Raw genomic sequence first — 15,025 nt, 5'->3', positions numbered from 1 at the left:
TTCTAGGTCAGCCCTCATCCCTGTGTAGCCCTTCCAGGACTTGAAAACTATGGTGTCCCCCTTAAATTTCTTTCTCTAATCAACTGTACTAGCTACTTCTCATAAGATATTGCCTCCAGACCCTCTACCATCTTGGTCTCCTTATTTTATCTAAAGATAAATTTGTTGTTCCCCTAAACTAAACACAAAACTTAGATGTAATCCTGCTAGCATATTCCAAGATAGCTGAGCTTTACTGCAGCTGAGCTTTTTTGGGAAACCAGGTCACCTAGTTCATGCACACAAAGCTTATTCTTTTGTCTTCTGTTTACTTTCCATATGAAAAATAAATGTCTGGCAATTGAGTAGCAAATCAAATATACATTTGAATCTCTATTCCCTCCTGTAATGCCATTAAAGTGGTTGTAAGAGTGAAAAGAGGTATTAGCAAAAAAATCAATGTTGAATCCAGAAAGCATATGTTAGATTTAGTGGCCCAGAGGAACTAAAAGTGCCTGGAAGAGGGGCCTCCCTGATTGTGAGGGGTTAAGTCTCAGCACTAAGAAGCCCTTAGCAGCCACCCACTGCAGCATTCTTAGATCCCTGGTCAGCTGGTCAAGGTGCTGACCCATATGGCATGGCAGACCTCTCCTGTCCCGCCCCCTGCTCCACTCAGCAGTGTATTTCAGTCGATTTGCCTGTTTTAATACCTACTCTGTCTCTGGGGAATCCTCTCATCCCTCATATGTCTGGCCTACACCCCAACTCTTGTATGCTTAAAAAAATAAAAACAAAACTATATATATAGATATAGATATATAGTTATATATTCCATCTTTTCCCCCAGTTCCTGCCACAGAGCTCCTAAAACACTTGTAATTCCCAGCATGATAGGTTTGATAGGAGTATCTTTTGTTCCTATTCTAAAAATTAGGTCTTTGTTAAAGCCCTAATAATATTTGATGTTTGATCCTGCTTCCTCAACAAAAGTGTCTAAAAACCTTGGAAGTACCTGAGTGATAGGGATGTAAGGAGCAAGCAACAGCTTTGATGTCATGCTAATTGGGTAATTCTTGATAGGTCTTTAGATAGCTTCAGGATGTGTCTGGTTGTTAGAGGAACCAACCTTGTGATTAGGAGGTTCCAAACTTTCACCCCCACTTCTCAGTCTCTGGCAGGGAAAGAGGATAGAAATTGTAGAGGGTAAGCTAATTGCCCAGTGACCAACGATTTAATCAGCCATACCTACATAATTGGACTGCCATAAAAACCCAGGACAGTGGGATTTGGGCTTCTACATTGGCAGATACAGCCATGTGCTAGGCACCTTTGTACCTCTTCAGAGGTACCTCTTTTGTATTTTATAGAATCCTTTCTAATCTGCAAATCATCAAACCTTAGGAAGTGGTTGTGAAGATCACCCCCTTCCCAATCCTACCTTTATAGTTGATCAGTCGGAAGTATAACTTGCCAGGACCCAATTGGCATCGGAAGCAGGGGCTTTAGTCTTACAGGACTAACAGAACTAAACTCTTAACCTATGGAGTCTGGGTAGTTAGCATGAAAATAAAATTAAATTGTAGGCCACCATTTGGTGTCTGTTCGAGTTGGAGAATTAGTGTAAGAAAAATCCCATACTTTTTTGTCAGGTATGCTGTGAGTAAATACAGTTTAAAGCACTTTCTAGAACTATCACCAGACCAAGGAGAAAAACAAGAAGGACTAAGTGGAATGCAAAAAACAGGGATTCTTATCTCAAGAAAAATTTAAATCACACAGTAAAGGAAACATAGCGGTCATCTTGGCTTGGCTACAGATAATATTCATATAGACCTTATAATGCAACTCTTACTCTAGCCAGCATTGATGTAAGTATATTGAAAAGATGGAGTAAGTAGAGCAAAGAGAAAAGATCAACAAAACCCTAATCTTCCATGATAAAAAATACGTAATATTATTGTATTTTACTACTATTACTAGTAGTAACAATTACTCCAAAACTTGGTAACTTAAAATGACAAGTACCTATTATTTCGCTGTTTCTATAGCTCAGGAAGCAGGAGCAACTTAGAGATCTCTCATTAGGCTGTGGTCCCTGTGTCATCTTGGGCCTCAGTCATGAGACATCTGGGGCTGGGGCTTTCACTTTCACACTCACTCAGGTAGCTGTAGGAGGGGGACTTAGTTCCTTCTCAGCTAGGCCTGTCCTCAGGATTTGTCATGTGGTTTCCCCCAGAACAAGTTATCTAGGAGAGAGAAGAAAAATTCACAGTGTATTTTATAGCCTACTCTTGAATGCGACATTCAAGCAGTGATGACATCATCACCACGTCTGTATTCAGTTGGTCACGCAAGCCATTCCTGAGACTGTGGAAAGGTGCTACACAAAGGTGCTGAATACCAGGAGACAGGAATTTTTGGGGCTGTTGGGACACTAACTACCAAAGGTAATACCTAAAAGTGAAAGATTCAAGAAGTAATGTCATTGATATGTTATTTAGAAAGGTGGAGATAAATATGAGAAGAAAGGTTGGCCCTGGGAGCAGGAACAGGGTTCAAAAACTGCTGGATTTCATTTTAAGCCTTACAGAACAATTTTAAGTAGAACAACAATTGGATTATAAGAGGAACTAGTAGCAGCTGAATCTGGTAAGGATCAGTAGGCATTTGGAAGATTGTGTGTGTGATAAGGATAGTTGATATATATATAAGCCTACAGTTCAGTGAAAAAGAGGACATTGTGACAGAAATGAGCTAGGAGCCTTGAATAAAAGAGATGAGCATCAAGTAGTGGTTACTCTGACATTTCATTGATGTCGCTCCCAGATGAAATAAAAAAGCTGTTCTTTCTGCTCAGTGCTTAAGTGGAAACGTTTGTGTCTTGGAGCTATAAATGGCAATACTTATCAAAGGGAATATTAAAGTTTAATAAATGGCAGATAGTTGGAAAGCACTTACAGAACTTCCTAAGCTAAGGATGTTTTGGTGAGAGTTGGGTACAAATGGGAGAAAGAGACAGCCTCTGCCCTGCAAGAGCCATGTGCCTGAGCCCTGTGGGTTGGCAAAACACTGGCCAGGCCACAGCAGCCCGCTGCTGTGGGGTCCTTTTCCTAAGAGCAATTCTGGCTCCCACATGGTGCCTAGAGACCCACCAACTTTTGTGCCTGTGATACCCACTGTGTTCCTTATCCCCATGCATGTCCCCTGTTGAAGTTTAGCTGTGCTTGTTCTTATCTCTTCCTGTCACAATGTATTTACTCTTCTGGAAGAACCTACAGATAGGAATTTTATTCTGGGGCAGTTTGTCCAGTCCAATGGCCTTCTAATAAAACGAATCAGGATAAATTTGAGGATATCAAGTCTTTCTTTGAGTGAGGGGAATTGCAGTGACAACTACCCTATAAGTAAAAATTAAAACTAAAAGCATTCAGGCTTATATTTGAGCCATTTTAATATCTCGTTAAAACATTCATCTACTGTAACTGAGTACATTGAATTTATAATACATCATAGCCTCCATGATAATTCAGACATCATTTACTAGGTTGTCTTCTGTATCATTGTGATGTTGGCCAGAGGATTCAGCTGTGGAGGGGGCAAGTTGGATTTTTAAAATTTTGTGTTCCTCAGTACCTATCTTTGTATTTTACTTTGCCCACAGATTGGGGACCACAAATTCAGTGCTCACCGGATCGTCCTAGCAGCCTCAATCCCGTACTTCCACGCAATGTTTACAAATGACATGATGGAGTGCAAGCAGGATGAGATTGTAATGCAAGGAATGGACCCAAGGTACTAAATTCCTCCGTTAGGTTCCACAGGCTGCTGTCCAGGTACAGATTCAGCCTTGTGCTTTCATGTCATGAGGGCCTGCAGAAGGTAATAGCATCTAGCACAGCTCTACACACTTAGTAGGCAATTAATAAATAAGTTGGACCCTCACCTGGTAGCCCAAAACAGTTTAAATGCGGTGAGTTTTGATGCTATTTTTTACTCTATTAGAGCAACACATTTAATAGGAACTGGAATCCAAGATATTTTCTTAAACTAGGACTGGATATAAAGATGGCAGTATATATTGTTCTCTGCACTTTTCTGTGCTAGCCATTTTATATGGCAAAAGTTTTCCAAACAAGTATCATTTGTTACCCTGCTCATCAACCTGGAATAGTGTTGTCATTAGAACTTTCTGCAATGATGGAAATTTTCTGTTCACTCCAAAATGTGTAGCCAGTAGCCATATGTAGCTATTGAATATTTTAAATGTGACTAGTTTGACTGAGAAACTGAATTTTACATTTTTACATTTTGTTTTAATTTTCTAAAAATATTTTTTAGTTCCCCCATTACCAAAGCACCATCACAGTCCACTGTACTCTTCCCATTTCCATTTTTCTCCCCTCCCCCCTCCCCATTTTATTTAATTTTAATTTACTTGTAATTTTAAACAGCCACATGTAGATAATGGCTATTACAACACAGATATATAAGGTGGCAGACGTCATAACGTATTTGATGGGTAAGAAAATTGAAACCTTGGGAGCCAAGCCCAAGATTATCTTTCAGTGTCTAAAACAACCCTTCATGACAAAGAATTATTAACCCCAATGTTAGTAGAACCAAGATTGGAAATTTTGGTATCATAACCTCCAAAACCATATCATTTAGGCGCTGTTCTTATATCTAGAGTCACTTCATGGAAATGCTTTTCTTATTTCTTCATGAAGACTTTGCATAAACATTTCGTAGTATTTCTTTTTGGACTTTGAAAGAAAAAAGGCGTGTTGACATTACTTAAGAGGCTTTGTTGTAAGTCTGCGAACTGAGGCTGTATGTTTATAATCTAAGCTGTATCATCTATTATGTGTCTGCATTGTTCTGAGTTATGGGAAATCAGCAGTAAGACATACCAAGTGGCTCAAGGCGATGAGTCTTGTACTTGTATGAGGAAACAATAAACAAATCAGTGATCCACAACACTAGCCAGTAACCTATCATTTGTTGCCTAACTTCTTAATCTCATGATGGTGAAAACTATGGGAAAAAGACCTTGGAGAATGTGGTACCCTCTGCATGATTGAAGGTGATCTCCACAATACATGGAAAGGATTTATATACCTACTGTGAGACAGAAATCTCAGGTCAGCTACTTGTGAGGAAAAACACAGAAGTGAATCTCCAGGAGTCGAACACTCTTCTCTGAGGTCTCTATGTAAAGGAGCCATGCTAATCACCATGCACATTCCAAGGACTTCATTTCACAGAAATACACTGAGCACCTGTGCCTTTGCTGCTGTAGGCGTTGAAGTGTAACAGTGATAAAACAGAAAGCACCTCTTCTCATTGGGCTGATACGGTGAAGAAATACATGCATGGTGTGGCAGGAAATGAAAGTGAATTAAGAAAAGTAAAGCAGAGTAAAAGCTAGCAAATGATGGTGGGGGTCTGTGCTATTTCAGGATGATCAGGGAAGGCCTCTTTGATGAGGTGACATTTGAGTCAAGACCTTAATTGAAGTGGGGGAGTGAACCTTCTGGGGGAAGAACCCTCCAAACAGAGAGCAGCCAGTACAAAGGCCCTAAGGTGAGAGTGTGATCAGCATTTTGGAATAGAGGAGGGTGGGGGAGGAGAATGGAAGGTGATAACCTCAGTCGGAGGCCAGACCACATCCAGTCCCATAGATAGAATTTGAGTTTCATCCTTACTGTGAATTAGAAGCCAGGAAAAATGTTAGAAATTTAATCCTGGAAATCTATCCTAGTTCTTTTTATAAGGTAATAAGATATTAATAGCTGTTATGCCTACTATTAAAAGAAATAAATTTTAGCATATTTACATGTTGGAATGCTGTATAGCAGCTATTAAAAATGTTAAAACATGAAGACGTGTAGAACCCAGGAAAGAGTTTCATAAGTTTTATATAATTAGACTCATACAATTTGCACATGCTGGCAAATGGGAAAATGACTACCCTTGCCTCATTCAATAGAGGCAACTTCATGAATAATTATTTTCTCTTTTTAGAATTTTCTTTAATAGAGTTATTTAAAGACAACTTTAAAAAGAGTGAGTCTTTGATGGTGATGAAGCAGTTTTTCCATTCAGGTAAATTCTTAAAGGGCGTGGACTGAGTGCCTGTTAGAGTAGGGCACACTCGTTCCCCATACAATAGATCCTGAATCTCCTGTGAGCCAAGACATCTCTAAAGAACATCTTTTTCTCTTCCCTCAGTGCGTTGGAGGCGCTCATCAACTTTGCCTACAATGGCCACCTTGCCATCGACCAGCAAAATGTCCAGTCACTGCTGATGGGCGCAAGCTTCCTGCAGCTGCAGAGTATCAAAGATGCGTGCTGCACGTTCCTTCGAGAAAGGTGAGGTGTGATGGGCCTGACCTGTGGTGCAGAGCATGACCATTTCATTTCTCAAATCTCTGGTCACTGAGTCTTTGAGCCACATTGACTTTTATGAGGATTGTAAGCTGAGGTAACTCTATAGAAGTGACATTTTTTTGGAGTCAGTATCTAGTGCCCCTTTTTTGGGGGTAAGCCTTTGAAATTTTAGGGTTTACAGAGCTCTGCCTTCACTGCCCGTTGGCCGGACATGTTCCTCTTTAATCCCCTCTTCATTCTGACTAAGCCACTGACTTAACTGACTCTTCTCACCAAACCATTTTATTCATTGCTCTCTATCTGTTCCATATACATCTCGTTTTGTTTAGCTCCTCTTTCCCCCTCCTTAATTTCTTGATCTTTTTATGTTAGCTCTTTAAAAAAAAAAACACCCAAATAACCCCCTGGAATTCTCTGTCCATCTCAGTCTCTTAGCAGCAACAATTTGCTGCTCTTGTAGGACCCTACCTGTGACAAGTACTTGCCAGTGACCTTTTAGTGACTAAACAGATAAGAAACCTCTTCATACCCTTCAATGCTCAGTGCTTTTAGTCATAAAGTAAAAGCCACCTTTTAGCCATGAGAGGCTTGCGGGTGAGGATTAGTGCTGGTCTATACTCAGGCAGGAAGAAACTAGAACAGTACCCCTGAGGTGTCTAGTGCTCTCTGATGCCCAGCCTTCACCTAAGCTACTCTGATCACAAAGCCACAGGCCTGAAGACCAGCATTAGATCTGTCCCCATTCTTAGACCTGGTGTGCCTGTCTCCCCTTCCCACTCCATATGTCCAATTCACTTGGCCACTCTATGGATCCTGTGTTGTCCATATCCTGCCCATATGTGGTCATGGATGCCACTGAACATTACTGTGTACGCAGCTGGTCCTAACTGTGGTATGATGCCTACCATTCGGGCATGCCTTAGCTGGGTGCAGAATGAATGGTCTCAGGGTGAGGTAGGTGATCCTGTTTTGGACTTTACAGATGGAGGTTGTGTGGTAAGGGTGCAGCGCTAGACCAGGCTTGTCCCTTTCCGGAGAAACACCTTCTCAGCAGATTAGAGGGATGCAGATGGGTATGTAGGACATACTCCATTTTTCCTACTCATTTGTGAGCTTCTTATGAACGGACTCCACACTTGTTTATCTCTGTGTTCCCACAGAACTTGGAGAATGCTTAAGTAGGCATTGTGGAAAGGATTATGTTGGCCATTTTCCCTAAGGGCAAAACAGCTCCACCTAGGGGCCTTTGAGGCCTTCACTGTCAACTCCAGATTCAATCTCCTATAAAGTAGTGTCATCTAAAGGTGCTTAGAAGAGTGATTTTTTTAGACCAGTGCAGTTTTTATATGGAACAGTGACATTTTGGGGAAAAGATATGTAATTGCACAAAGCCTGTTGTTTTGAGTCTACCCTTGACATTTTTTCATTCAACCCTGCAAGATCCCTTTTAAAGCCTAAACTCACACCTGATTTCTGTTCTTATCCCTTCCACAGGCCTCAGAGGCTTAGTCTGTTTTCTGTTTTTCTCTCCAACACTTACTACCACTACATCTGTCCCTGGGGATGATTTTCCCTGTGCCTGCATAGAATGATGGAGTCTTTGTAAAGGAATTCTCTCCTTCCTGTGTGCCCTCGAAAAGACAAGCATGTGCACACTTTGGTCTTAAGATTTGCTTACTAATGACGTGAGGGGACTCATTCTGAGAAGTAGTGTAAGAGGCTGGGCCCTACAGCACAAAGAGAAGCTGCAGAAATGCCATCGTTCTTGATATTGTTCTGCCTGCTAGAACTTTAGTATGCTGATTGGTTTATTTCCCACATAAAGTTGAGGTTATTTTTTTTCTGGTGTTCCCTTTTCCTGCCTTCAGATATAAGGACCTTGTTTTTTAAGTGAGCACTGCAGCATGTATTTTCCAAAACTCTTTTCTCAGAGTTGGATCCACACAACAAAAACACCATTGAAATAAGCCATTAACATATTTGACTTAAAGAGTCACTGCTTGCCTCTGTTATTGCATTAGCTCTTTGGGTCTGTTTTCCCTCTTAATCTCCTTGCTCAACAATGGGACCCTTTCCTACTTGGTAGCACTATCTCCTTCCCTTCCTGGAGTACAGTTCAGCTCAGTTGAAGGTGTCTGTTATGTTCAATATTTTTTTAAAGATTTATTTATTTATGCATACAAAACTGGGGTACAAGCCAGAGGTATAGGGACAGTGAGAGGCTTCACCAGAGACAGAGTGGGGAGCAGAACAAGCAGGTCGACAAGGTACACTGCTGAGGGGAGCAGCGGGTGGTTCAGGAGAGGTCTGTGCCATGTGGATCACCTCAGGGGCTGGTTATCGAACTTGCACTGAAGCAGCTGCCGCTAGTCTGCAGTGCTGCATCCTAACCCATTGCTTATGTTCAATATTATGCCAAGACCATCTAAGACTGTCAAAGGTGAGGTCCAAGAGGAAGAAAATGGAACTATATTTGCATGCCAGTCAGCTATATTGATCATCTTTCTCTGTGATTTTGGACTGTTCGGTTCCCAGTCTGTGACATTTCCTCTTGAGTTGATATCAATACAGATGTTTGAGTGAAGAAATACTGTAGTGGACTGGGAAGGGTTAGCCTCATGTTTGCTGTACATACACAAAGTGCTTTTAGCAAATCTCAGTCAGTTCCTATAAGTGCTCCAGGAGAACGCTGTTACTTGACACACGACTGAGCTGACATTGTGATCTTGAGCCGTGTGCTGCCTTGCCTGTGTGTTGCTTTGTGCTTATGTCTTTGGTCTTTGCAAATTCACATAGGTTCCAAAACAATGAACAAGACAGTTGAGACTGGAATGCAGACACCTGTGTAAAGTTCAGTTTTATCACAAAGTCCAGCTACTGCAATGCTCTTACTCTTTCAGTCCCTGAGAGGTCTGTTGCTGGGGGACAGTGGTGAACACTGGGTAGTAGGTAAAATTCTGTGCCTTTAACCTTAAGTTAACATAAAGGCGAAAGAAAGAATTTTTAAAAAGTAAGACTGGGTAATTTTAAACACCTCCTGCAATAGATTGAGTCACATGACCCCCAAGGGGCTGCTGCTGTCACCAAGATTTCAGAACTATATTAGGCTTATTTGGAATTTTCTTGAATGTCATAGTAGTAAGAAAAATAACCTTAGTCAAAAATTAAAAGAGCAGGTAACTTCATACCAGGCATCTCGATGAGTGTGTTTCATTACATTCTTAATCCCAGCCACAACCCTAGGAGATGGGTAGCTGTGGGCATCACCCTTTCCTAGGTGAGGCTCTTACTGGCACCTGAGGAACCTAAGGTGCTGGCACCACCAGTGAGCAGCCAGGCCAGGGCTTGCACTGGTCTCCCTGTCACTGGGGGGATGTGCCCAGGAGGCTGTGTTTAATCTCAGCACCACCATTTGTTGGTAGGGGGACTGTGAGCAACTTTCTTACATTCTCTGAACCTCACTTTTCCACTAAAAATGAGAGCAGTTGCTACTTTTTGATTTGTTAAACATTCTGAAAAATGTGTCTAAAAGCATAGCGAAGTACCCGCCTCCCTGATAGTGCTAAATAGCAACAGGTGCTGCTTTTGTTTCTAGACACTTAAACAGGTATATTTACAAAGCCTTTCCCTGTTTTGGTTTTTTTTTTTTTTTGAAGATTTCTTTATTTAGCATATAAGAACTGGGGTGTAGGTCAGAGGTGCAGGGTGTGAGGGGATTTACCAGAGACAGAGTGGAGAACAGAACAGGGAGATCTGTTGAAATATAGCTGAGGGGAGCAGCGGGTGAAACAGGAGAGGTCTGCTGTGCCATGTGGGTCAGCTTCATGGCAAGGATTGAACTTATGCTGCAGTGGCTGCAGTAGCTTCATAGTGCTGCACTTCAACCTGTCACACCACCAAGGCTCCCTGTTTTTGAAGAAAAAAAAAAGTGTCATCTCTCCACGTGATTTAAATTCTCACTCTAGAACTTCAGTGCCCTTCTGGTAATCAGAGGTGGACACTCAACTAAGAATGTCAGTAGCTGAAGGATAACAGACAAGTTTTCTGTTACTCTTTTCTCCTTCTGATCGCTGCTTCATACAACTTTCCAGAGAGCTCATTCCTAGAAGCATGGAGCACCAGGCCAGAGATGCAGTGACCTTTGAGAATAATCTGTTTTAATCTTATACTTTCATAAGTTGAGTCCCAAAGAGATATTCCCTGATATCACACAGGGAGTTTCCAACAAAGCTGAAGACAGAGCCTATTTTTTGTCATCTGTGACTACCTAGAATTATCATGGGATGATAGAACATTCTTAGTTTATATAAAGTTTTTCTTTTTTCTTATGTCAAAAGGCTTCATCCAAAAAACTGCCTTGGTGTACGCCAGTTTGCTGAGACAATGATGTGTGCTGTGCTGTACGATGCAGCCAACAGCTTTATCCACCAGCACTTTGTGGAAGTGTCGATGTCGGAGGAATTCCTGGCCCTGCCCTTGGAGGACGTGCTTGAACTGGTGTCTCGGGATGAGCTGAATGTAAAGTCAGAGGAACAGGTCTGTAGAGCTCTAACAGTGTGTGGATGAGTCTTTTTTCTAGTCTTTATTATCATTATTATTATTATTATTATTATTAATAATAAAACAAAGATGATGTGTATGCACTTGTTGTTAATTACGGGTTTATTCTATTTACATTTTTCATGAAAACCTTTATATATTTTGGATGTTTGGGTTATTTACAGTATTTACTACTAGAAATAATGCTGTTGTGAACTGTAAATAAGGATAAATAACTTTTTTTTAAAGATTTATTTATTTATGCATACAGAACTGGGTACAGGCCAGAGGTGCAGGTGCGATGAGAGGCTTCACCAGAGACAGAGTGGGGAGCAGAACAGGAAGATTGACAGAGTATACTGCTGAGGGGAGCAGCCAGGTCAGGAGAGGTGGATCACTTGGGGGCGGGGATCCAACTCAGGCTGAAGTGGCTTTCGCTTCTTAGTGCTGTGCTTTAACCTGCTGCGCCACCAGGGAGCGCCCAGGATAGATAACTTTTAAGTCTCTCTAAAGGAGCAGAGCATTTAGGCAGTCCTTGTAGAGGCGTATGAAATCAATATAAGTGTCTTAATTTTTCGATTGGTTAGTTTTTTAAGATAAATAATGGCTAAGGCACTTAAGCAGTATGACAACAAAAAATAATTCTAAGCATCATGAAGTGAGTTGGCTCTTTTTTAACTGCTGACTATAAAATGTACAATATATTATTACTTTTTTTCCCTACCACCATTCCCTATCCTCCTTTGACCTTCTCTTTATCCTTCTTTTCCTCTTAACCTCAGCCATCTCACTTTGTTCATTAGTGGCTACTAGTTTTTCTTTTTAATATTTTGCTTTGTTAATTGGTTGGTATGTATGTGTCCAGTATTTGTCATTCTGACTTAGTTTACTGTGCATAATTCTCTCAAACTCCTTCTAGTTTGCTGTAAATGGCAATGTTTCATCATTCCTTATGGCTCAATAGTATTCCATCGCTGGATATACCAGTTCTTGTCAGTGGGCACTTAACTTGCTTCTCTGTCCTAGCTATTGTAGAGCATGTACTGTTTTTGTTTTGTTTTGTTTTGTTTTTTAAGTTTTACTTTATTCATTTATACATACAAGTGCTGGGGTATAAGCCAGAGGTACAGGAGATGAGAGGATTCATCAGAGACAGAGGGGGAACAGAACAGTCAGATTGACTGAAATACATCACTGAGGGGAGCAGCAGGTGAGACAGGAGAGGTCTGCTGTGCCATGTGGATTAGGCCAGCTTTCGAACTCTTGCTGCAATGTCTGCCAGTAGCTTCATAGTGCTGTGCTTTAACCTATTGCACCACCAGGGAGGCTCCATATAATGTTTGTGTTGATGGTTTCATGTTGTTTGACTAAATTTCCAAGAGTAGAATTGCTGGATCATAGGTATTTCCATCTTTGGACTTATAATTCAAAGGTATTTCCTTTTTTTTTTTAATTTTTAAATGTAAATTCAGATTGCCTTTCAAAATGTCTGTACCAGTTTACTTTTTTTTTTTTTTTTTAAGATTTATTTATTTATTCGTACAGAACTGGGGTACAGGCCAGAGATGCGGAGGGTGAGAGTATTCACCAGAGACAGAGTGGGGAGCAGAACAGGCAGATCTACGAAGTACACTGCTAAGGGGAGCAGCGGGCGGGTCAGGAGAGGTCTGCCGTGCCATGTGGTCACCTCCGGGGCAGGTGGGGATCGAACTCATGCGGAAGTGGCTTAAGCTTCTCTGTACTGTGCTTTAACCCGCTGCGCCACCAGGGAGGGCCCTGTACCAGTTTACTTTTACAACAGTGTAATAGGGTTCTTTTTTTTTTTTTACCACATCCTCTCCAGCACTTGTTGAGGGTATTTTTGATAATGTGCCATCCTCATGAGTGTGAGATGACATCTCATTACTATTTCACCTGCATCTCCCTTATTGAAAGGAATATTGAACATTTTTACATGTGTCTTCTTGCTTTCTAGATACCCTCTTTGGCAAATTGTCCATTCAGAGCTCCTCCCATTTGTTAGTTTGTTTTTGTTGTTAAATTGAATGTTTTAGTCTTTTCTTTAGTATTTTCTGGAATATTAACCCCTTGTTGATTGTGTAATGTATGAGTATTTTCTCCCAGTCAGGATGTCTTTTTAGTCGACTTACACTTTCTTTCATTGAGTAAAACCTTTTTAATTTGAAGTTATCCCACATGTTTATTTTTACCTCACCTTGCTTTAGGGTTCTAGTTGTCAAAAATATCTTCCTCATAAATGTCAAAATATAGTGTCAATGTTTTCTTTATATATTTTATTGTTGCTTGTCTTATATATGCATGCCTTCAATCTAAATTTTTTTTGGCATACAATTGGAGAGTGGTCCAATTTCATTCCTTTACAGGCAGCTGTCCATTTTCCCCAATAATATCTGTTAAAGGAAAGTTTTTTTTTCCTATATGGCTCCTTTGTCATTAATTATTTATACAGATGTGGGTTTATTTTGGACTTTTGATTCTGTTTATTGACCCATATGCCTATTCGTATTCCATTATCATGTTGTTGTAATTACTGTTGCTTTGTAGTATGACTTAGTTAGGTAATAGGATGCTTCCATTTTTCTACTTTTTCTTAGAATTACTGTAGCTATTTGAGACCTTTCATGGTTCCTTATGAACCTAAATTTTTTTTTTTTTTTCAATTTCTTTGAAGAATTTTGTTGGGAAGTTTGAGCACTGTCCATGTCTCCTTCAGTATAGAAGGGTGTCTGTGTTGAGGAGGATAACTACCCTGACTTCAAGTGCTTTGTCAAAACCTCAAATGCAAGGCCTCTGTGGTTTCATAGTGTTAGAGCATTCATTGTATCCTGGGGCGTTACAGCTTTCTATAAAATTGCTGTGGCTGAACCAAGAAAGAAGGCATAATTTCTGTAGAAATTACTGTTCTGGGCCCTCCCTGGTGGCACAGTGGGTTAAAGCACAGCACTGAGAATCTAAAGCCACTTCTGCATGAGTTCGATTCCTGCCTGCCCCGGAGGTGACCACATGGTGGGGCAGACCTCTCCTGACCCGCCCACTGCTCCCCTCAGCAGTGTACTTCATCGATCTGCCTGTTCTGCTCCCCACTCTGTACCTGGTGAAGCCTCTCACCGCCCCTGAGCCTCTGGCCTGTACCCCAGTTCTGTATTAAAAAAAAAAAAAGAAAAGAAATTATTGTTCTGTGAAAGATTTAAAGATGAGGTCTGGTATCTTTCATATACCAGAGTGCAAAGTGATCTTGAAACATAAAGGATTTCATTGACTTGACTTTCCATGGATGTTTGTCACTGACTTACATTCTTAAACTGTGAAATATGAATATTTGGGCTAAAGGATAGTTTTCTTGATACATAACTATTGTGGGTAGGGGGAATATTGTAGGTATTTTAATGGAAATTGCACTAAATTTACAAATATAATTACACTAAAATTTGTGTGTGTGTGTGTGGCTTTAACTGTTCTCTCTTTGGCTACAAACACCTCAAACTAATAAAAATCTCCATAAAACAAAAATTCAGTGTCAGAAGACTTTACAAATAAATTTTATGCAAACCTTTAAGGAAGAATTCATGTCCATGTTACTCAAATTATTTTTAAAGATCCAAGGAAAAGAAATGCTCTTTAATATATTCTATGATATCAAAATCAGACAAAGCACAAGAAAGCTACATACTAATTTTTTATGAATACTGATACAGAAATCATCAACAAAATACTAGCAACTCAAATTCAACAATACATTGAAACGTTTATATATATCATGATCTAGTGAGATTTATCCCAGGGTTTTTTTGTTTTGTTTTTTTTTTAAGATTTATTTATTTCTGCATACAGAACTGGGATATAGGCCAGAGGTGCTGAGGCAGCATGAGGAGTCACCAGAGACAGAGTGGGGACCAGAACAGGCAGATTGACAAAGTAGTGCACTGCTAAGGGTTGCAGTGAGCTGGTCAGGAGAGTTCTGCCTTGCCATATTGATTGCCTCCAGGGTGGGTATCAAACTCTCACTGAAGCACCTGCGGCTAGCGTGCAGTGCTGGGCTTTAAGTCATTGCGCCACCAGGGAGGGCCATTATCCCAGGGTTTCAATGATGGTTTAG

At 40.6% G+C, this 15,025-nt stretch overlaps 1 protein-coding gene across 3 annotated transcripts in view; it reads left to right on the top strand.

Moving 5' to 3' along the window:
* Positions 1-15,025, top strand: part of KLHL18 (kelch-like family member 18) — a 43,205-nt gene that overhangs the window by 14,952 nt on the left and 13,228 nt on the right. For all 3 annotated transcript variants that reach the window (XM_004676230.2, XM_012720621.1, XM_012720620.1), the window contains exons 2-4: positions 3,641-3,771; positions 6,211-6,351; positions 10,707-10,905. In XM_004676230.2, coding sequence (XP_004676287.1) covers positions 3,641-3,771; positions 6,211-6,351; positions 10,707-10,905 — 471 coding nt within the window. The remainder of the gene's footprint in view (positions 1-3,640; positions 3,772-6,210; positions 6,352-10,706; positions 10,906-15,025) is intronic.

Source organism: Condylura cristata, unplaced genomic scaffold (assembly GCF_000260355.1).
Source record: "Condylura cristata isolate star-nosed mole 26May11 unplaced genomic scaffold, ConCri1.0 scaffold00004, whole genome shotgun sequence".
Taxonomy (NCBI): Eukaryota; Metazoa; Chordata; class Mammalia; order Eulipotyphla; family Talpidae; genus Condylura; species Condylura cristata.
Note: the sequence above shows the minus strand (reverse complement) of the source record. Positions and strands in the feature narration are given on the sequence as shown.